Source organism: Microtus pennsylvanicus, chromosome 1 (genome assembly GCF_037038515.1).
Source record: "Microtus pennsylvanicus isolate mMicPen1 chromosome 1, mMicPen1.hap1, whole genome shotgun sequence".
NCBI classification, from domain to species: Eukaryota; Metazoa; Chordata; class Mammalia; order Rodentia; family Cricetidae; genus Microtus; species Microtus pennsylvanicus.
In genome coordinates, this window is record NC_134579.1 from 185,852,267 (window position 1) to 185,873,948 (window position 21,682).

The 21,682-nt window shown below is 35.7% G+C and overlaps 1 protein-coding gene across 3 annotated transcripts in view; it reads left to right on the forward strand.

The window, feature by feature from the left end:
- Lama2 (laminin subunit alpha 2) overlaps positions 1 to 21,682 on the forward strand; it is a 579,970-nt gene that overhangs the window by 137,514 nt on the left and 420,774 nt on the right. For all 3 annotated transcript variants that reach the window (XM_075946853.1, XM_075946864.1, XM_075946871.1), the window contains exons 2-3: positions 2,683 to 2,853; positions 12,532 to 12,644. In XM_075946853.1, coding sequence (XP_075802968.1) covers positions 2,683 to 2,853; positions 12,532 to 12,644 — 284 coding nt within the window. The remainder of the gene's footprint in view (positions 1 to 2,682; positions 2,854 to 12,531; positions 12,645 to 21,682) is intronic.

The following is a 21,682-nucleotide window of genomic DNA, read 5'->3' on the forward strand; positions in this document are numbered from 1 at the left end:
TTTTTTCTTATGCACTATGACAAAGGTAGGCTCAGATATTTTGACAGTTTCAGAGTGACCATATTGATTGTCAACAGAGTCCAGCTCAGATACCATTTCCTCTGACTGGTACTCTTGCTCATTCCTTTCTTGTACTTTTCTCACAAAATAAGCTTCAGTTTCTCCTAAGAGCTCATTTAAGGTTCCCTGCCTCATCAAACTCATCTTAGTATTTCTCAACTTTTTGGATGTATGGCTTAGTACATGCTTAAAATACCTTTGATGAAGAAATAATTGTACAGTAGCATAAAATGGTACAGAACAACAGAGGAGAAAGACATCTAGATGAACCTCATTTATTTCATCATATATAATTTACTAAACTAGGGAATAAAATGTCTAAAAAACAGAAGTCGTTCTCTGGAGACTAATTATTTAAAATTTCCAATTTCATAACTTCAGAAAGTGATAAGATTATTTTCAATAACATTGATTTCATATGCAGAAAAGACTAAATCAAAAATATAATGCATGCCTGTTGTGGTAGTTCTTTACATTTTACAAGCCACTCCTTTCTTTGTGAAATAAATATAATACGTTTGTGACTGGCTAGTATTTCTCTGAACAGTGATCATATGAGTTGACCACATCACAAACATAGATTGCTTCATTGTGTGAGGGTCAGAGGATGCAGAGGTGTGAGCAATGTCAATAGAAAGAACAGTTGAGCTAGGAAATGGGATGAAGTAATAGAAGTAAATGTTAGAAAGTACTAGAAAATGAAGGAAAGTAGTAAACTTCAAATATCTGCCACCTGAAAACAAACTCAGACGAGAATATTAAGGAGGGAGTTTTGCTGTAGGAGGGGAGCCAGGATCATTTAGAGATTAGAGAGAGTGAAAACAGAAGGAATAAGGATATTTCTAATATATAGCAATTTGGTAGTGACGTATGAGAGCTGAGATATCACTTGGGTTGATTTATTTACTTCTAAAGTTTTGGGACTAATTATAATATTTAAAATATTTTTGTGTTTTTACTATTCTTCTGGTCAAAAAGAAAATTCAATAATCAAACACAAACAGATCTGAGTCCAATCAATTGTTTCAAAATACTCCTTCTTGTTTTCCTTTTTAAAAAAATTCTTTCAGTGCAATTCCAAGGTCAACTAAGGCTATGAGTGAATCCAAACCATATGTTTCACATCAGACTGTGGCAGTGTTAAGAGGCTAGACTCTGGGGTCAGATGCCTTGGTTGTAAAGCACAACCCTGCTGCTTGCCATCTGTCTCCCCGGCAAGTTGTTTAGCAGCTTGATAAAGCAGAGGTAAAGCAGCATGCAGATCACATGGCTGTTGTGTGGCACAAATGAGTCCATGAAGATGAAAAGCACTAGAGCGATGGCAGACATTGACAGAATAGTGTCTGGCATGTTGTCAATATGCGTGAACAGAGACGGTTGCTATTACCATAGGCATCTGGTGCAGACTGATATTTATGAGCTAACATGTATGTCATCTTTCCATCTTGCAGATAAGTTGAGTTCCAACTCTGTTTTCACCACGTGTTAATACTTGAAGTTAAAGCAGAAAGAGTCTATAAACTTATGAGTCCAAGGGTCTCAGTAAAACACCATGCATTGAATATAGCTAGGAAGAATTTTCTGTCTGAAGTTGAAATGATAGAGACATACCGGGTTATGATACAGAGCTGAGACAACCTGAGTGGCTAGAACGTTCCATGCACAAAGCAATTCTACTTATTTGTCATCTCAAATATGTCTTCTCCATGATGAGGTTTCAGTTGAAGAAGGGCTTTAGATAATTAAATTTATGGTGCTGCCATTGAAAGGAGGTTCATGGAATGCAAATTGTAAATATATGTGTAGCAGATCTGTCATCACCTAAGAGGAAGTAAAAACCCCCACTGGGTTCTGAGCTGGAACAAGAGGCCTCTTCAACTTTGCACTTAGATGGACCTGTTTAAGTCAAATCCTTAAAGAAGGAATTTCTGGCCTATGATCATTGACTACTAGGTTTATGATAAAATTTTGGTAGCACAGAAAAAAGCAACAAATAGTTTTCTAAGATCTCTTAGCGCTCTTTTTTTCTCTAGTCTGTATATGCACATGTTGTAGCAGCAATTTCCACTAAATGATAATTGGAGTATAAAAGGACTTTGTTGACTCCTCTTAGGAAGACTTAGCCTCCCTGAATACAGGATAAAACATGGTGTGGGTGAAAGGTGGGGGGAGGAGAAGGAGAGGAGGCAGAGGGAACTGGGATTGGTATGTAAAAATAGAAAGGATTGTTTTTTTTAAAAATTTTAAAAATCTTTTTTAAAAGGACCAAGAAAAACATAGGTATGTAGCTGTACAGAAACTATATATGATTAGAGCTTATTAATACTAGGTATTAAATAGCTGAGATAGAATACAATAGATTCAAATTGAAATATACCATCATATCAAATACATGAAGGCTATTTTTAAATGTGTACTTGAGACATGACTATTTAATTAAATTTTAAAGTAAATAAAAGAAATATTCTTTTAATAATGTATTTTGATGTAGTGCATTGACTTAAGTCAGGTGTATAAGTCGCTAATTATTTTTGATTGATTTAATTTCTTGAAAAAATAACTTAGTTGCACTTTAAGCAAAGCAAAGAATTGTGACATGCCTTCATTTGTTGCTCCTTTTAGGTTTATTTCCTGCTGTCCTGAATCTTGCTTCTAATGCACTCATCACAACCAATGCGACATGTGGGGAGAAAGGACCCGAAATGTACTGTAAGTTGGTGGAGCATGTCCCTGGGCAGCCTGTAAGGAATCCTCAGTGTCGAATCTGCAATCAAAACAGTAGCCACCCGCACCGTATGTATTATATGTTTATGTTACATGTATTATACATTTGTATGGCAATGGATGGAATAGATGATAAAAAGACAGGGAGGCCAAGCTATATTAAGGTCAAAGGATTTGCAAGCCTAAGGTTTCCAGAATTTTCCTTTTTGTTGTGCTTTCTTTGTGGTCTGTTGTATGATGCCACTTGTTTGTTCTTGGCTGCTCAGCTCCGACATAGTCACACAGAAACTATATTATTTGCAATACTGTTTGGCCAAGAGCTTAAGCGTATTTCTGGCTAACTCATATGTTAAATCATCCCATCTCCATTAATCTGTGTATCATCATGAGGCTGTGGCTTACCAGGTAAAGTTCCGGGGTCTGACTCGGGCAGGGCTACATGGCTTCTCCCCGACTCTGCCTTCTTTCTCCCAGCACTCAATTTAGTTTTCCCCACCTAGTTTTGTTCTACACTACCATAGGCTCAAAGAGTTTATTTATTCATTAGCCAATAAAAGGAACACACAAACAGTAGGACCTTCCACATCATTTTCCCATTTCTGTTTATATAAAAAGGAAGGTTTTAACTTAACATAGTAAAATTACATATAACAAAATAGGTATCAAACAAGAATTAGAGTTACAATAATTATATCTACTTTATCTTTATCATAACCAAGGAAAACTATAACTATATATTCTTCAATATCATCAAAGACTCCAGAAGAATATAGTATTACCTAAGTAAACAGAAAGTGCATTGTAAACAACTTTCAAAACTCTAAAATTGACAGAGACATTTTGCTGCCTGGACAGTCACCCAAAGTTCTTCTGTAACATTAGGACACCCAATCTTCAACCCATAGGCCCATAGTATCTGACAGACTTTTCCACGAAGCAGGAAATTTCAAAGATAGTTCCACCTATATTAGCAGTTTGTCAATCACTTTCTTCTGTGTCCTTCAGAATGTCTGTCAGACTCTTTCATGAAGCAGGAATCCCGAAGGACTGTCTCATCCTTAGACAACTTGAACAGTCATGTTTCCGTGAGTCTTGCACGTCCAGTTCATACAGCATAACATCAAGCAGGAGAGGTGAGAGCAGTTTCTTGCCCAAATGACTAGCAAACTCCACAAGGAGCCTCTTTGATGCCCATCATCCTCTTGAAATAATTGGTGCTGCCAGGAGCAAATGTGTTTTGTTGTCTTGAAGAGTCCCAAGTTTTTAAAACATTTTAAACGCCATATTCTTTAGTCTTTGGAAGATTCGAAGGATGTCTATTCATCCAAAATACATCTCTGGATATCTAGAAAACCTAACTGACTACAAGTTTGACTATTATAGATAATTCTCTATTAACCTATATTTCTTAATTATATATTACATTTTTAAATGATCTGGACAAACACAATACTTAATCAAGCAGAAATACTTATATACAGTATAACAAAATTGACCTTAATCTGTATCGATAAACAAAGATCCATACCAATGCAAATCTCTATAGCGTATCACCCTTTAAATGTAAACAAACATTTATGACAGTATTTTGGAATATGGACAAAGTTCTCCCCAAACTGCTTCCTGCTTTTTGTTGGGTGAAGTATTTTTGAGGGTGCTCAGAGCAACCTTTTGGGGGGGTCTTGGTTCATCAAACCACATTAGTCTGAAAGGATTTCATATGTTCTTATCCTCTGCAGAAACAAAAGAAGATCCTCTTTTCCAAAGCAAAATATCCTTAGACTCATATTTTGAAGTCAAGAAACCTTTAAAACATATGTTTGTTTAGCGTAGCAGTTCCCACAAGCAAATGTCTCTCTGCAGTCAAAAAATTCAAAGAAAACATCATAATATAATAATCTGACATTTTGTGTATATTCTGTCTTTATGTGGCTTGTTTTTCTTTACTTTTTTCACCTATTGCTGTCTGTACTCTGTCTCATCTGTCTATATTCTTTTTCTTCTCTCTCCTGAGGCTATGTACATTTACATAACACTGTGACCCATTTAGAGGTTTTTTTCCATCTGATTTTATCTTTATTGTGCATCTGTAATTCTTTCCTGACCAGGAAGTCTTCTTAAAATGCTAAGCACTTCTTAAAAACCTAAGTGGCAGCATTGCTAGGGCAAATACAGCCCTGCCTGCTTGCTTTGCCCAGTTCAACAAGGTGGAAGTCCATTTTCTGCTTCTAGACTGCTGCGTGGGAGCCACACTCATCACCTCAACTCTGGTAACCAGTTGGTTCATGTTGCCACCAAGTAACTTGCAGCATGCTGCCAATAAACCCCATTTAAATGCTCAGCCTCCTGAAAGAGCCAGAGTTTGAGTTGGCAGCAAGGTCCAGGAAGCCACTGTTTCAAAACTGTGTGGATTTTTTTTATGTTACCACTGAATCAGGAAGACCTTTCTTAAAGGAGCATGCCATCAGCAAAATGCTGGCCTTCAAGTAGATGTGCTTAACTCTGTTCTTTTGTGTCTAAAGTTACCTTTTAAGCTTTCTCAGGTTTTATGTGGATTTAACTGGCACACATTGGGCCTCAATTTGTTGTAGAAGATTTCTGTCATGCCAGGTCCCATAAAAGAAATCCCACACTAGTTTATAATTGAGTATAATAAAGGGTTATTTATTTAGGGGTAGACTCACAGATCACAGTCCTCTGATATAACAGGGTACAGCAACTGAATCCAGCAGCCAGGAGAGAGAGAGAGAGAGAGAGAGAGAGAGAGAGAGAGAGAGAGAGAGAGAGAGAGAACATGTTTGACACCAGCATTTATAGTATAAGAGGCCACACCCAAGTGGGTAGGTAACTTAATGGCTACTGGCTGAAGGATTTCCTACAGCAGTGGTCCCTCTTAGTCCTTCTATAAACATTTTTAGCATAAGTATCCCATCCATACACCAAGTTCAATAATAAAGGGGAATTCACTAGTTGAAGTCTGTGTCAGTAGCTAAGATAAAAAATATGACTGACGCTGGGGATATGGTAATTCACATGGAATTTGACTGTTCATTGGTTACTTATTTTCTAAGTACTGATCTTGAGATCCAAGGGGAATAATGTATGGTCCTGTCTTCAACTAGTGAGCCAAGGGTTAATGAACACATGTCCTGCAGTGAGAGAAGAGGTCATAAATTTAGTCTCAGTATAAGAGAAGGCTTGCCTGATGAAACCATGATGAAGCTGGCAGCCTAGGTCAAATATGAACTGAAGAGTAATGAGAGGATGGTAAAGAAAGTTGAGAAAGGAAAATAATTCAGAATAAGACAGAAAAACTTCCTTGTAAAAAGATGTACAAATAGTTAGGAAGAACTGAAATTTTCAGACAGCAGAGTCTCAATACGTGTGGAGTGTGGAAGCTGCTAATAGCTTAAATGAAGGATCCTACCAACCCAATATTGGAGTGGCCAATAAGAGGTGAATGTCAAGCTTTCTTGTTGGCCTCTGTGAACCATGTCTCTATGTCACAGAATAAGAACAGGTATTATAGTCAAAACAGAAGCACAAAATAAAATTATATTCTTCAATCTAGAGAAAGTATAAGGAAATAAGGAAAAGTGGATCAGGCACTAAGAACTTGCCTAGAGAACCTATGTACAAAGAGAGACTCATGCACAACAGAAGCTGTGAGAGGAAGAATAAGTGAATTATCAAAGTAAGTCATGCACACATATAGAGGATGTGACACAACATAGCATATTGGGGGGAGGGAATTATATATAATTTGCTTTAGCCTGTAAAGAATTTGTATGATAAAATGAAATTATTTAAAAATAATTTAGAGATGAAGACTGACTTACAGATACGTTTTAGAAAATAATATGTCTGTATCTATAATGGTTGCCTAGAAAAGAGATTAGTAGAGTAAATAATGGTAATTGAGATAATGTTGAAAATATAATTAGACAATTTTCTCATTTTTTCAATTTTATTCACACATTGTCTTTAAATACAGTTTTAGGTTTCCAGTTAAATAAAGAACAAAGTATCAAGGTTTCGCAAATATCCACCTCCTCAGCATATGTGTGGCCTCCTCCATAGCCTTGCAATCTTCATTATCCCCACTGTCTAAAGTGCTAATTTACACTGTTGAACCTATATCAACACATCATCATCCAACTGTCACAGTGTACATTGGGTCTCACTTTTAGCAGTGTACAGTCTATAGGTTTGGACAAATATATAACATTATTTTGCCATATTTTAATACTAAGGAAAATACTAAGGAGAATAGATTAATTGAGCTATTCTTAATGGAAGGGAGGGAAAGAAGAGAGAGAAAGAGAGAGAAAGAGAGAGAGAGAAGAGTAGCCAAATGGCTTTATATCAAATTTAAAGATTTTTAAAAATTGGATATAATATATCCATACATATGAATGTATGGACACTTATATGAACAATATTACTGATATTGTAAATCCAGGGTCTTTGAAAAGTTAAGGTATTTCATAGAGGGAATCCACAAAAAAACTTTCATATCTTTTTGTGACTCTGGTGTATGCATGGAATTGGGCAGTGTTAAACACAGCTTGGGTTTGGCTCCCTCTGGATTGGTATGCTAACAGCCGAGAACCAATGCCAGAGCCCTGAAGAAGCTTCACTAGGTAAGAAAATTACTTTGGATAATCAAGGTGATGAAGAAAACTATTTCAAGCCAGGTAATCAGGAGAATGTGATACCAAGTGAAGAGAAAAGAGGGTGTTATTCGTGGTGCAGATACCGAGTGGGGTAAAAAGAGAAGCATTAAATGTCTGGACGGACCCTCAAGGAGAAGGCAAAAACAGCAGAGAAGAAATACAGAGTAGTAGGGAAACTGAGGCAAAAGCCAGAAAGTAAATGAATTTATGGATAATAACTTGTACATTCACGGGGACTGAAAACGAGTTCTGTTGGGCAGAAATCACCATCTATTCAGGGAATGGTTTCTCAGTTTTTGCTAGGACATGGAAGCCTAGAATCCCATACATGGTAGTAGGTGAATGATGGACATAATGTGGTGGGACTGTGTAGCTGGGTGCTTAGACTAGGATAGAAAAGAGGGAGAATTAGATAGATGAATGTGTGGACATCACTATGATTATGCTTACATGAAATTCATTAAGTATAAAATTAGCATTGATGTATATTGCAGTCTAAGTATATTAAATAGACAAGTATATTTAAATATGTAAATGTGTTATACACAACAGAGAAAGATGGAAGAGAGTACTATCCTAGAAACAGTGATAACGATGCAAGTTTGGGGTGGAAAAGAATTAAGTGGAGACTCTGGTTGGAAAAATGGATGACTCATTCTTGTCAGGCAGAGTCACTGATCCCTCCTTTCACCTGTCTGCTTCTGGGTTCTGTGTTTGGGGTCTCTTGCATCTCAGTGAAAGAAACTCATGTTTTGATGTAGACATACAAAGTTTTTCATATCAAAGCCAAAACTAGTTCCTTCAATGAAGCGTGGTGCATTGGAGGAGAGCTCCGATTTCTGTTTGCTCACTTGGAGTCTCTTAAACTTGTCACAGCCTGCATTTACTTTGTGTTATTTTTAAGTGTGAGCTGCTTCATTACATTTCAAAATCAATTTTGATACTGGAAACACAGAAAGAATAAACTATGACGGGAATAAAAATTTGGCAATAAATACTTGAGTAAGAGTTGTAGTAACAAATGATAAATTTCCACAAATTCAGGGGCCTTCCAGAATAAACCTGTAAGGTCTGCATTTAATCACCATGCAAAGAAAATGAAATGAACTTTCTGGCTGTTAGTAATTTGTTTTTCTTAATTAAAACACAAACAGTTTGAGAAGATTATATAATGATTCTCCAGCCAGTTTTCAAATGTAGTTGGCTCTTTCTTTGATTTGTATAGTTTATCCTTTTTGAGGAAATAATGTTTCTATATTTTTTTAAATAAAGGAACTCTGCCAACACTAATCAGTATTTGCAATTAATTATGATTATTAAAGTGGGAATTATTGCTAGTTGTTGATACATATTCTCATCTTTTTTCCTGGCTGAGTCTCATTTCAATTTGACTTGAAGTAGCAGATAGCAAAATTTTCAGAAAAACAGATTTTCTTGGCAATTACCAAAAACCTATGAATTCTGTTAGAATCATGTCTGCCTGTATGCTTTGCTTCCACACATGAGAACAACAACAGCAAAAAAGAATTAGAAAGATGTGGGAATGTTTTCTATATCTGTTTTTCTGTAAAGGCAATGGCAATAAGACTTCATGTACTGCTCTAATTCCTAATGTGCTGATTTTTGCATTTGCTCAACTACCAGAGACATTTGTTGATATTTAGTTGTGCTTTAGTGGATTGCTGTTTTTATAAAGTGACATTATACCTGACTCCAACAGAATTCAACTGGCATGAATTATTAAATATATTCGTCAATTTTACTTTCGGTATTGAAACCGGATGCCTCATCCCAATGAGCTATTGATGTGATAAGACTTGGTTCAAAGTAAAGTCCAAGGAGCACCAGAGCTGCACTGAATTTCCAGTGGCAATGCTTTATTACCATTCTGTCCTTTATTATATGTCTAAATGAATATATAAACATCAGAATTTATTCATGTTTTAGTTGAAAATAATATAGAAGACCAAATAGATAAAATTAACATCAAAATTTTTACTAACTGAAAATGACAAATTTAGTAAGCATCCTTTCATGTATGTGTGCATTGAATATTCATGTGTTTATGTGTCCTGTTGCATGTGAAAAGGACAGAGGATAACCGTGAGTGTTGGTCCTTAGGCACTCTCCATCTCTGATTTTGAAGCAGGGCCTATCATTTGCTCGGAGCTTGTCAAATAAGCTATATTGGCTGGGCAGTGAGCTCCAAGTATTCTCCTGGAAGAAGATCCAACATAATCCAAAATGTAGCAGGACTCTGAGATATTAGGATAATTCTTTCACTGTCCTAAGAGCACACATATCCCATACTCTGCTGCCTGGGGATAATCATGACCACAAAATATTGTATTGCTGATATTTTTATCTTCAACTTTTATTAGGTTTAATTTGTCTGCAAGATTCATAACAATGCATATTTTTAATGGGCTTATCATTTATTTCAGTACTATACAAATATGTTCCTCATAGTTGTAGCACATGTGGGCAGATCCCTGAAGAAAGGGATCGCACTCAAATGATATCACTGATCAGTTATAATAAGAACAATGAATACAGTGCTCCACAGTCTTTATAAAAGTAAAAAGGATAAATTTAACAAATTTTCCTTAATTTGATATTCTTGTTTTATTTAAAGATAATTGTAGGTTTCTAAATGTCCATTAATTTATGAATAAATTTTGAATTCATGGTACCCTGAATGATGGTATGGACTCAAGATTACTATTATTTATAAAACTGAGGGGAGAATTCCTATATTAATTTCCCAAATATATTACACACATTTTTTTTCTGATTTTACATTTCTCTTGGAAGTTGAGTATCTAAAAATATGCTGTTGTGGGTAAGTTTCTACTATCCATCTTTTTGGCATAAAATGGAATTTAAGTGATCTGTTCATAGTCAGTTAAGTACTAAATAGTGGAGTCAAGAAATAGCTGGAATCAAATATACCCCAAGTCTTGTGGTCTTTCCTCCCATATCAGACAGAATACATGTCTGAGCTCTTGGATTCTGCTGACAAATTAAGAGGATAGGGTTGATCCTCATATTGGTAAAATTTGTTCACTCGTTAGGGGTATTACTTCAACTTAAAATAAGGATTGTGTTAGGGTTCTGTAGAACAGCACTGAACAAATGAATATATAGAAAGGGCCAGAGAGGCCAACGATGGCTATTTTCACATGGAAGAAGCTAAGAACAAAGTAGCTCAGTTCTAAAGACTGTGTGGTTCAACAATCCTACCATGGTGTTGAGGTCCTGGGGGCTTCCTGCAGAGCCACTGATCTTCAATGCATGTTGGAAACCTGAAAAGTCTGGATTCTGAGATGAGCAAAGAAAAGCAGCAAAGGCAGCAACAGAGTTGATAAACTTTCTAGTGAGTTATGAAGGCAAAACACAAAGTTTTTCTCTTGGAACTCCTTTTGTCTAGGCTGAAACTGGAAGGTGCATCCATGATTTTGAACAGGTGTGCCAGCATTTGTCTGTTAATTGATTCCAAATCCAGTTAGGCTGAGAACCCAATTAACTACCACAATTTAACTCCGAATATATTCTGAGACAATTCATTTTGTTCAAGTCCCCAAGACTAGTACTGCAGTGCACACTTATGCCAGAATGAACAGCAAGATAACAGGGTAGCAGAGTGATGTGGGATTCCCTTCTCTAGGCTGTGAATACCATTGGCGAATAAAGTAACTGCCTTGGCCTGTTGATAGGGAAGAACTTAGGTAGGTGGGGAAAACTAAACTAAATGCTGGGAGAAAGGAGGCAGAGTCAGAGAGAAGACATGTAGCCCCTGCTGGAGACAGATGCTGGATGGAACTTTACTGGGTAAGCCACAACCACAGATATACAAATTAATAGAGTTAGGTTAGGTTAGGATATGAGTTAGCCAGAAATACGCTTAAGCTATTGGCCAAACAATATTGCAAATAATGTGCTTTCTGTGTGATTATTTTAGGGTCTGAGCTGCTGGGTGGCCTGAAAACAAATTAACAGCCTTACCACAACAGCAGAGAATCTCACCAACACTTCGTGAACATTGCAGAGGGCAGATGTGGTAGCTCCTGCATGAAGTCTGAGGGACTTAGACAGCATTAAGAACAGAAACAGGGACACAGCTTCCACTCGTGCCATCCTCAGCCAGATGTGCTCCAGGCATATTTAGAGAAAAGATCTAGAACTTGTGAAATATGGGAAAAGTTTCCAACGCAGCCAAAAATGTAACAAGGCTGTGATATGTGGGGATATTTCTGTTCTGAGATCTGTGTGATGAATTCGAGGGCACGAGAATCTTAGAGCTCCTGGCTCAGAAGGAAAAAGAGCTGTAGTGAAAGACAGTCGTGGTTGGAGGAATGGCTCACACGTCCTTCCTCGTCTCCAGTCTCTCTTTGAACCCTACAAACAGTTCTGTCTGGATTGGGCTCAGGAGGGAAAGCCTGTGCTTGGTTGGTTTATTGGAGTTTCATGGGCCAGTCTCCTGGCTTGCAAATGTTCATTCGATTCCTTTCTGGAATGGCCAAGTGAATGTTGGCAAGAGGGTTAGGGGAATCTCTCAGAGTAGTTCTAAATTATGGTAGGAAGGTGGCAAGTTAAAGACTTGTTACAAAAGAAAATCTCATTGGCAGGAAAAGGTATTATTTTATATTAAAGCCACATACAACATACATACTGGATTGTTTGCATCTCAGGAGTAAAGAATGTGTGTGAACAAGCAATGTTCAAGCATGTTTCCAACAGGAGAGTTTACTTTATCAAATAATCAGCACACTAGTTGGATTTCTGTACGATATCTTTGCACTTTGTTTTTGGAAGTATCTTTAAGGCTTTCTGTTTTAGTTGGTGGTCAGTATTCAGTACCTTCTGTAGCCTAGACATGTCACCATTTCCTGCCATATTGTCTAAAACTATGAAACCACAGAGATGTGTCAGAGATTAAAATTGCTTTTTTAAATGATTGTTATCTGAAGGCTTGGTCTACCTCCACACCTTGGTTTTACATTTTTTTAAGAGACAGCTATAAACTCATTATCTGGTCTTTTCTCTCCCCCCTCTGCTGCCGACACCACAGAGAGACATCCGATCACAAATGCTATCGATGGCAAGAACACATGGTGGCAGAGTCCCAGTATCAAGAATGGAGTCGAATACCATTATGTGACAATTACTCTGGATTTACAGCAGGTAGAGTACCTCTTGTCATTTTCCGCTTTTGAAATTATACCCTGCATCTGCTATTTGTTTAGTTAGCAATTTTTAGATGAAGAGATATGCTTTCTTATCACTATTATTTTCTCAATATTGTGACAAAAGATCCTACCCATTTCCTGTATAGCCATTTACTGATGTTTGGCACTTACTTCTAAAACACAACTCATATGGATCCATGTGGATTGTTTAGAAATGAATTAGAAGCCAACTGTCTCCTAAATAGTTGGGAGTAATGAGAAAAATATGGATTGACAAAATTTTAAGTGAAGAAAATACAACAGTGCAGATTAAAACTTATAAAATAAACCTCTTGCTATCATGCTGCTGATAGTATGTGTACTTATAAGGCTCTTGAATAGCAGGCTCTTGAGTAAATTGCTTCTCATTACTTAGAGTTGTGCAAGCTGTAACAGCTGATTCTCAAATTAAACTTGGATGACTAAATGAGATACTAGGCTTTGTAGTTGTATAAAATTTATGTTGGAGGTCACAGTTTGTGTTGCATAAGTCCACACAGTTAACTCTCTTATTTTTCTTCATGATACTACATTCAGACTGAGTTTAATAACCAATATTCATCCCTATTCCCAAATTATTTAGGCTCACATATGGATTTATGATGGAATTTGAAAAGACATTCCCATAATTTTTCCCCAACACATAATAAGATAGTGTCATTGATCAGAGGTTAAGAAATGTTGAACTTACTTAGAAAGATTATTATTTAGCCTGTTTTTCTTTCATTTCCTTGCATCATCATAGAAAAATCTTCCACCAGCACCTCCTGTGCGATATGAGAATGTGGTGAAGATATTTAATGACACAGACACAGTGAGATCATGGTTGTCATGGGATGCCATGGTGTGAGGAAGGAACCACTAGCAGAATAGATTGACACCGGACCCAAGAACTAACCATCTCTTCTCTAGGATCTTGGCCCTTCTTGGTGAGGTGCACATATTCCTGAGGTATGCATGGCTGCTCGGGGAATGAGCAACCTAGCTGACCTCATGGTACATGTTCCTGTATCCCTCCCTCCAAAGACTCCATGGCACCCAAGCAACTGAATAAGAGTAGGGTCCCAATGCTACTGCTGAATAATCAGTGAACCCGAGTTTAATTCTACCCATTAGAAGAGTATTAGCCTTTAATTAGTTCTTACTTCATAAGAAGTCTCAGAGTACTCTCTGGCCATGGGGTGCAAATGCCATCATGACATTCGTTAGGTCAGTTGATCTGTGGATGAATTTCTAGAGGATCTTAACCTCAAAATGGACTTCCTTTTTTTTCTGAGTATAGACAGCTTGGACTTTTATTGATCCCAGCAGCCATGTGATCATTAAAATTCAACCTTTCCAATGAAAAGAGAGACAGCAGTCCATTGACTCAGGTCTTTGCCAGTGATAGGGAATCAATAGATAGTGAAGGTTTACTGTTCTCATTTATACTCCGTTTATTTTTATTTTAGATTGCACATGGATCAGGAAAGTCAATTATTAGTATTGTGTGCACAGATTACTTAAACTTCCTATTGAGCTGGACCACAATATCATTTATTTGCTATCCAATGGTGCATCAGTTTTCCTTCTAATTTACAGCCATATGATGCAATCACAGGTTTAAACTTCATGCTGTATAGCAACTAATTGGTCATTAATGTAGCAAGTCAGAGTTTACCTGAAAGTTATGTGCTTTCATTGAAGGCAGGCATGTATTCCTGTGTTTCATGTACTGATTTCCACATGAGCACATGATATCCTCAGAAACAGGTGTTGTTTTCTGTGTTTATGTTTCCTGCTACGTAGTATAATAACCTTAAGCTGACTTGACATTCTAAAATATCTTCTATATTTATGTCTTCAAAACAAGTGAGCATGGATATTTATAATAAAGGTTGACCCAATTCCGAACTCTGAGTTCATCAAGTTGAACTGGTTCATCAACTATAGGCTCAAATGGTCTGATAGTGTGGTACTCACCCATTTTCATATTTATGTTTACTTTTCCCTATTTCCTAAAAATTAGCCTACTATCTGCATTTAAGAGAAGGCAGACTCATATAGCCTATTTCATGAGGTAAGTACTCATTTCTACTTGACCCAAGATTTAAGTTTAGTCAATTAATCATGTTTTATAGCCAAGTTTTTTAATAGAATTCATTATACCAGAAGGGGTATAATGACCAGGAGGGTCACTTTCATGTGACCTCTCTCTGTGGATTAACAAAATTTAGAAGGTGTTCTGGTACCTACTCAGCTACAGGATAGAGATGTAGAAGAGCATCTTTTAATGCAGGGACAACCAAGGAAATGTGGATGTTCTTTACTATCTCACTTGCTCCTCACAGCATCCATTGAGGCAGTTGTTGTTATTACACCTATTTAATAGCTTTTAGAAGGTTTAACTCTGAGACATTTATTCTCCCAAATAATTAATCTTATATCTCCTTAGAAAAACAGTACTACCAAGTGACTTTGCTTTTGTGTGGAGAACTTTAGTTATGGATCGCAAAGTTGAAAGCCCCTATTTTATAGTTGAAGAGCATATAGACTTAGAAAAGTGAACTGTCCTTCTTTACAAAGCTGCTACCAGGCCATGGTGTGGATCACACCTGAAGTATTCAAATGCAAAATTAGAAGTATTCTAGAATGTCGGAACAGGACTCTGAAGACCTGAACCTTTAGAGCTCATGAGAATCGTTGTTTTTTTTTTTAAATATATTTCTATAAATAGCTCAGGTTCAAGGAGTGACCACCTACTGTCTTCCTGGCTTCTATTGAGAGAGTTTTGCTAATGTCTGTGCTACTAAAGACAGATAGTTAGATTTCTCATCATCATGTTTCTAGCATGACATAACGTCTGGCTTTTTACACACATCCCAAAGGAATACCTTGCTACTAAGCATCATACTAGCTATTGTTGCCTCAGACTCAAAAGCAATGCTATTATAAAGAATAGGCTAATATCATTGGCTTTCCCTGACTCAGTGAAAGATTTATTTCCTATAATCCTGAGGTATACATACAAATCTTGGCAAGTACTAGTTACTTTGTTTATGTATTCTTGACTCTTCTGAAAAAGCTTTTAATAAATTACTATTTTAAATATCAGGAGCAGTCATTGAAGTGGCTTGATCAAATCATCACCAATTACACTTAGAAGATTCTTTAATGTTTTAGCATTCAAGATAAGCACTAAAACAATAAGACAATTTATTCATAAAAAGTAGCTCCTTATTTTATAAACAGATTGTTTTCAGACATTTATTACTAAGGGATGTTAACATTTCCCAGTTCTGTTTACTCACAGCCTATCTTGAGCAAATGATTTAATCACACTGTGCTTTGCCACTGAGATTAGCAGAATAAATATTACATTGTTGCAAGAATATAGAATAATGATTATAGCAGTATAACAAATTCCATCTGGCAAGCATGGCTATTATTAGGATGTAGAATCAGCATAAACTCATGTAGAAACTGAGCTGTTCCACTGAAATATACAAAAAAAAAAAGCCCAACATCAGGATGATGAACAAAATTGTATGGCAAGTTAGACAATCATAATGAATGCTCAAAAATTCACAGGATGTTCAAATATTTCTTTTGTGTCATTTTTCAAATGCCTTGTGACTATGCCATGATTTCCGATATTATTTTGTTATTTGTAATCTGAGAGCTTATTTTTTTTTGCTGTCCTTGGATTTGCTTAAGGGAAAAGCTGACTGATACGTAATATAACACTGCAGTCATTTTTTTTTTAATTTTGAACTTTCTTTTATATGAATGTGTGGCTGATTTCCACAGAGGCTGGAAGAGGGCAGCAGAAAACCTGGAAATAGAAAAATAAAAGGTTGTGAGCCATCATGTAGATGAAGGACTCAAACCAGTTTCTCTGGAAGAGTAGCCAGTGCTCTTAACTGCTGGTTCATCTCTCCTAGCAGATGCTGAAATGATGTTTTTTAGTAGACTTTGTTAGCATGTATGAAAAGTCCTCCTCCTAGGCAATCCAGGAATTCTCTGGAATTAGTTACACTCACATGCAGGTATCATTTCGTCTTAATCAGCCACTCACTGAAATGCATTGATTAAATGAGATTGTCTTAACAACTGTGAGGACCTTATGCTACATACTATTCATCTAAATATTTTATTCATTGACATTGTAGAGCTCTATTACATGAGACAGGCTAGCATTTTTTAAAAAAGAAAGTTAATTTTGGAAAAGTATGGAATTAGTATTTCAAAGTATGTATCACTATATTTTGAGAATCTGTGTAACTGGAATAGAAGACATTGTTTCTAAAGCTTAGGTTATTTAATAGGATTGAGTCATTCTTCAACAGTAGTGCTTATAACTTTAGTGTGAGGGAATCTGCCCTCAGTGGGTACTTGTACACATGTACCTACTCCCTTCCCACACACACTCACAGGAAGAAAGATTAAAGTCAGTGTTTTTAAAAGTTAATTACTTTTTATGTTAAATTATTTAAACATAAAGCAAAGAAAACCAGCCCACAAATCCTAATCCCATAGAACCTAGACAACAATGAGGACCCTAAGAGAGATATACATAGATCCAATCTACATGGGAAGTAGAAAAAGACAAGATCTACTGAGTAAATTGGGAGCATGGGGACCTTGGGAGAGGGTTGAAGGGGAGGGGAGAGACAGGGAGGGGAGCAGGGAAAAATATAGAGCTCAATAAAAATTAATAAAAAAATTTATTTGTCAATACCTTTTTACATTCCCATGGCTCAAAGAAGTTCGGGAAATTTACCAATAATCAAAAATTAAGCAAAACTTTCCTGAAGAAATAATATGTTGAAAACAATATTTAAGAAAATTAAAAACAAATTGTGAGGTAAACATAGAAAGACACCACAAAAAGCCAAAAGGAATTCTAAAAGTGATCTGAATAGTGACAAATAGCATGAAAAGGAACAAAAACTTTTTCAGCCAACTGCTGTTCTATCAAGGAATAAACAAATTAATCCCTGAGTTAATAGAAGCCAGGAAATAATAAAAATCAGAGCAGAAATAATGAAATTGAAATGATCAACAAAATTAAACTTCAGAAAATATATTAACAATGTTAGCAGAACTGAGCTAGATTATGGGAGGGGGTGGAAAGAAAAGATTCAAATGAGATAAAAAATAAAAGAATAGATTACAATAGATAACATGTAAATTGAGCATATTTAAGATTATTGTAAAAAACAACTATCTATATACCAATAAATTGGAAAAGTCTAAAAGACCTGGATATATTCTTAGACAAGATATACTCCCAAAGCTAAGTCACGAAGAAATAGAAAAAAAAAACCCAGTGGTCCAAAAGAATAAGAGGATTAGTGGTAGGATATACCTTTAATCCAAGCACTTAGGGGACAGAGTCCACAGATCAAGTTACAGGACAGCCAAGGCTATACAGGGAAACACTGTCTCACTTGCCCCAAAAAGACCTGCTAATAAATGTCTCCCAGAAAGAACAGCAAGATGACTTACTGGATAAAAATGCTTTCCATGAAGCCAGAGGGCCTGAGTTCAGTCTCTAAGGCGCGCATGGGGAAAGAAGGAACCTGACTCCCATAAGTTGTTCTCTAATCTCCGCACACAAGTTTTCATACAAACATGTATGTGCACTCACATGAGCAAACACATGTACAAATGTACACGTGAACACAAACATACACAAAATTAAATAAAAAAGAAAATGTTTTTTAAAGTCTCCCAGGACCTGATGGATTGCTGAACTCTACTTAACATTTAAAGAAATGATGCCAGTATTTCTTAAACCTTTTTCTAAAAATAAAATCCTTTTTTTTAACACTCTGGAATGCATTTGTATGAGAACAGTAATATGTTGATATTAAAGCTAGACAAAGACACAAAAAAATTACAAGTCAGTATCATTGTTGAACCTAAAATAAAAAGTTAGCAAGTTTAATACATTATCACTTTAAAATGATCATTCAACACAACCATGTAGAATTTGCTTTTTTTGGATAGGGACAAATCAATACATGAAAGTCTTCCCATGTAATATAGCGTAAAAACAGGATAAGGATAAAAACCATGATTTTTAGTATATTGTATAGAAAATAAATTTAACAAAACCCAAACTTCTTTTATGCTAAAATCTTTTTTTAAAAAACTGACTATCAAAGGCATAAATATCTACACAGTAAATTTCATGTTAGAAACACCCAGTCTAACAACATTGTAACTGACTATCAAAGGCATGAGTATTTACACAGTAAATTCCATGTACAGCATACCCATAGCTAACAACATTGCATTCCATAGTGAGAGATGAAGGAATTTCATGGTAGACCAGTAGCAAACCAAAGGTGCCCACTGGTACCACTTCCCTCATTATGGTACTAGACATCTTAGCTAGGGTAATTAGGGAAGAAGAAGAAAAAAAAATGCAAATAAAAAATGTGAATTTTCTCAGTTTACAAATTATGTATTCTTATATACAGGGAATCTACCACATAGATAATACTAGCAAAAAAAAGAAAAAAAGAAAAAAAATCCTTGAAATCATGTTACTATGCAATGTCAATAAACTATCCAAAGGAAATTGAGAGAATATTGCATAATTGTATAAGCAATGTAAAATGAAATAGGGATACATACACATGAGGAAGAAAGTGTAGTGTTTCTACCCTATAATCTATATCTATAGATAAAAGAAATTGAAGAAGATGGAAATAAACACCGTCCATCTGTTGTAGTTTCATGTGGCACAAGGAACAAATAAATTCCTCGCGGTTTTTCCTGCAAAGGTCATGGAAGAGCTCTGTCCTCATGGCCCCAGCACTTCCTGAAAGTTTTGCCTTGGAGTTAGGACACAAATATTCATTTCACAGAAGGCATACATTAAATGTTCTCACCAATTCTTTTTCCAAACCTAGTCCAAAAGTCTGTTACTTTTTCTCTGTCTGTGTAACTCTAGCTTATTTATAACATTGTTTGAGAAAGGCTCCAATTGTTGTAACTCTTTTGTAATCCAGTTGGAAACCACAGGCTATATTTAATTGTTTATTTGTTTTTGTTCTGTTATGGGTTGGCATTTTGTTTTTCCAAATGCTGAAAAAAGTGGGGTGTAAGGTTGGGGACAGGAAAGACCGATATAAAGCTGCTGCAATGATATTTAAACAAGGGTCAACATATTTACTTGTTTATTTAATTAGCAACAGAGATAGACATGAGTCTAGTGCCATCATGAAACACTACTTGTAGATATATGTCCCTTTATAACAACGCTAACTGACGGTTGGGGAAGTGTTCCTTTAAGTCACTGGATAATTGGATTAGTTTATAAAATGTAGGAATAATAGAACGTAGGGAAACAAGTCACTCTTAAAAAGGCTGTCAGAAAAGATCTGTTAACATTTAAATCATAAGAACTTTGTGATGGGAAGACTGAATAAGACTTCTGAAAATAGACCAAATGAGGGTGATTTTCCCAGCTGTCTGATGGCTTCCACACATGAAACATCTTTATTTCATCATTTTACTGGAGTCTTGTGTTACTTCATTTTATTCTTAGAATTTATGCTTGTACTTATTATATCTTACTGTACTTAGTCACACATGTCTTAGACTTGCAAATTTGGGCCATTATACATATATTGAGTATAATTACAATGCCTATTTATAGGTAGATATGATTTACTTTCATAAATATAGCTACGTGTTTCAGTTATAAGATGGAATATATGTGTTTTAATTCATAAATGGGACATGATTTTATGTTACCCTGGCTGTAAAATGTAAAAAAAATTCCAAGAACGAACATAATAAGGCTAGGGAGACATTAGGAAGCCTATCCTCCTACACACCTGTCACTTCTTGGTTAGTTCTTTGACCTTCACTAGATTTTCTCCTTTTGTGCTCCTCAGTTGGGTCACATATTAAATGTGACAGTGCCACTGCCTTATTAAGAGGATTGGTATAAGGAATAACTGATGATACGGAGGCAATGGCCTCACATACTGCTGCATGTATAGTTGATATGCAGTAAATATTACTTCCTGGTCTTCTGTCCTGGAAATGTGTTGAACAGAGAACAACTAGGCTATAATATAGAGACATTAAACAAAATTTAGAGTAAGTTCTGAAACAGTTTAATTACTGAGACTATTTAAATTATGCATACATTTTATGTTGTATGCAAAACATTTTATTAAATATATTTAACTAAAATTTACATAGATAGGACTTGAAAAGTATCACTTTGTCATTGAAGCACTTTTATATTTTTTCATTTTTTGTTGTTATATATTCCAGATTGTTTGGTTTTAATTAAGAAGTAACCTTGTTAATCACTGACATATTCGTTATATGAACTTTATATGAATGGTTTTACTTTGCCTTACTTTGTTACCATTCACATAAATATTTTTCTATTCCTTTTTTGTTTTATTGTTGTTTTTGGTTTTTTGAGACAGAGTTTCTCTGTTTAATAGTTATGACTGTCCTTGAACTTACTCTGTAGACCTTGCTGTCTTCAAACTCACTGAGATCTGCCTGCCTCTACCTTCCATGTACTGGGATTAAAGATGTGCACCATCACAGCTGGCTTCTAGTCCTTTATTAATTCAAACATTTTGTCAATTTCTTTTTTGACTCATAACCATATATAATTGAGTTTTGAGGTTTTATTTTGTGTGGAACATATGCTTTTAAAATAGAACATGTTTCTTATATTTCTTTTATAAACATATATATACGAATAAAATATACAATATTTTTGCCATAATAAATGCAAAAATGCTGAAAATTTAGTAAAAACTGAATATTTGCTATATGTACCTATCCAAATAGATATCATGTAGAATGAGATAATATGAAGATTAAATGATCTCTCTTGTTCTAGCTTACACTCTACCTCCTTTATTAGTTACTTTTCTATTGCTGTGATAGACACCACAGCCAGAACAACTTACAGAAGAGAGTTAATTATGACCTTACGGTTCTGGATGGTTAGGGTCCGTGATG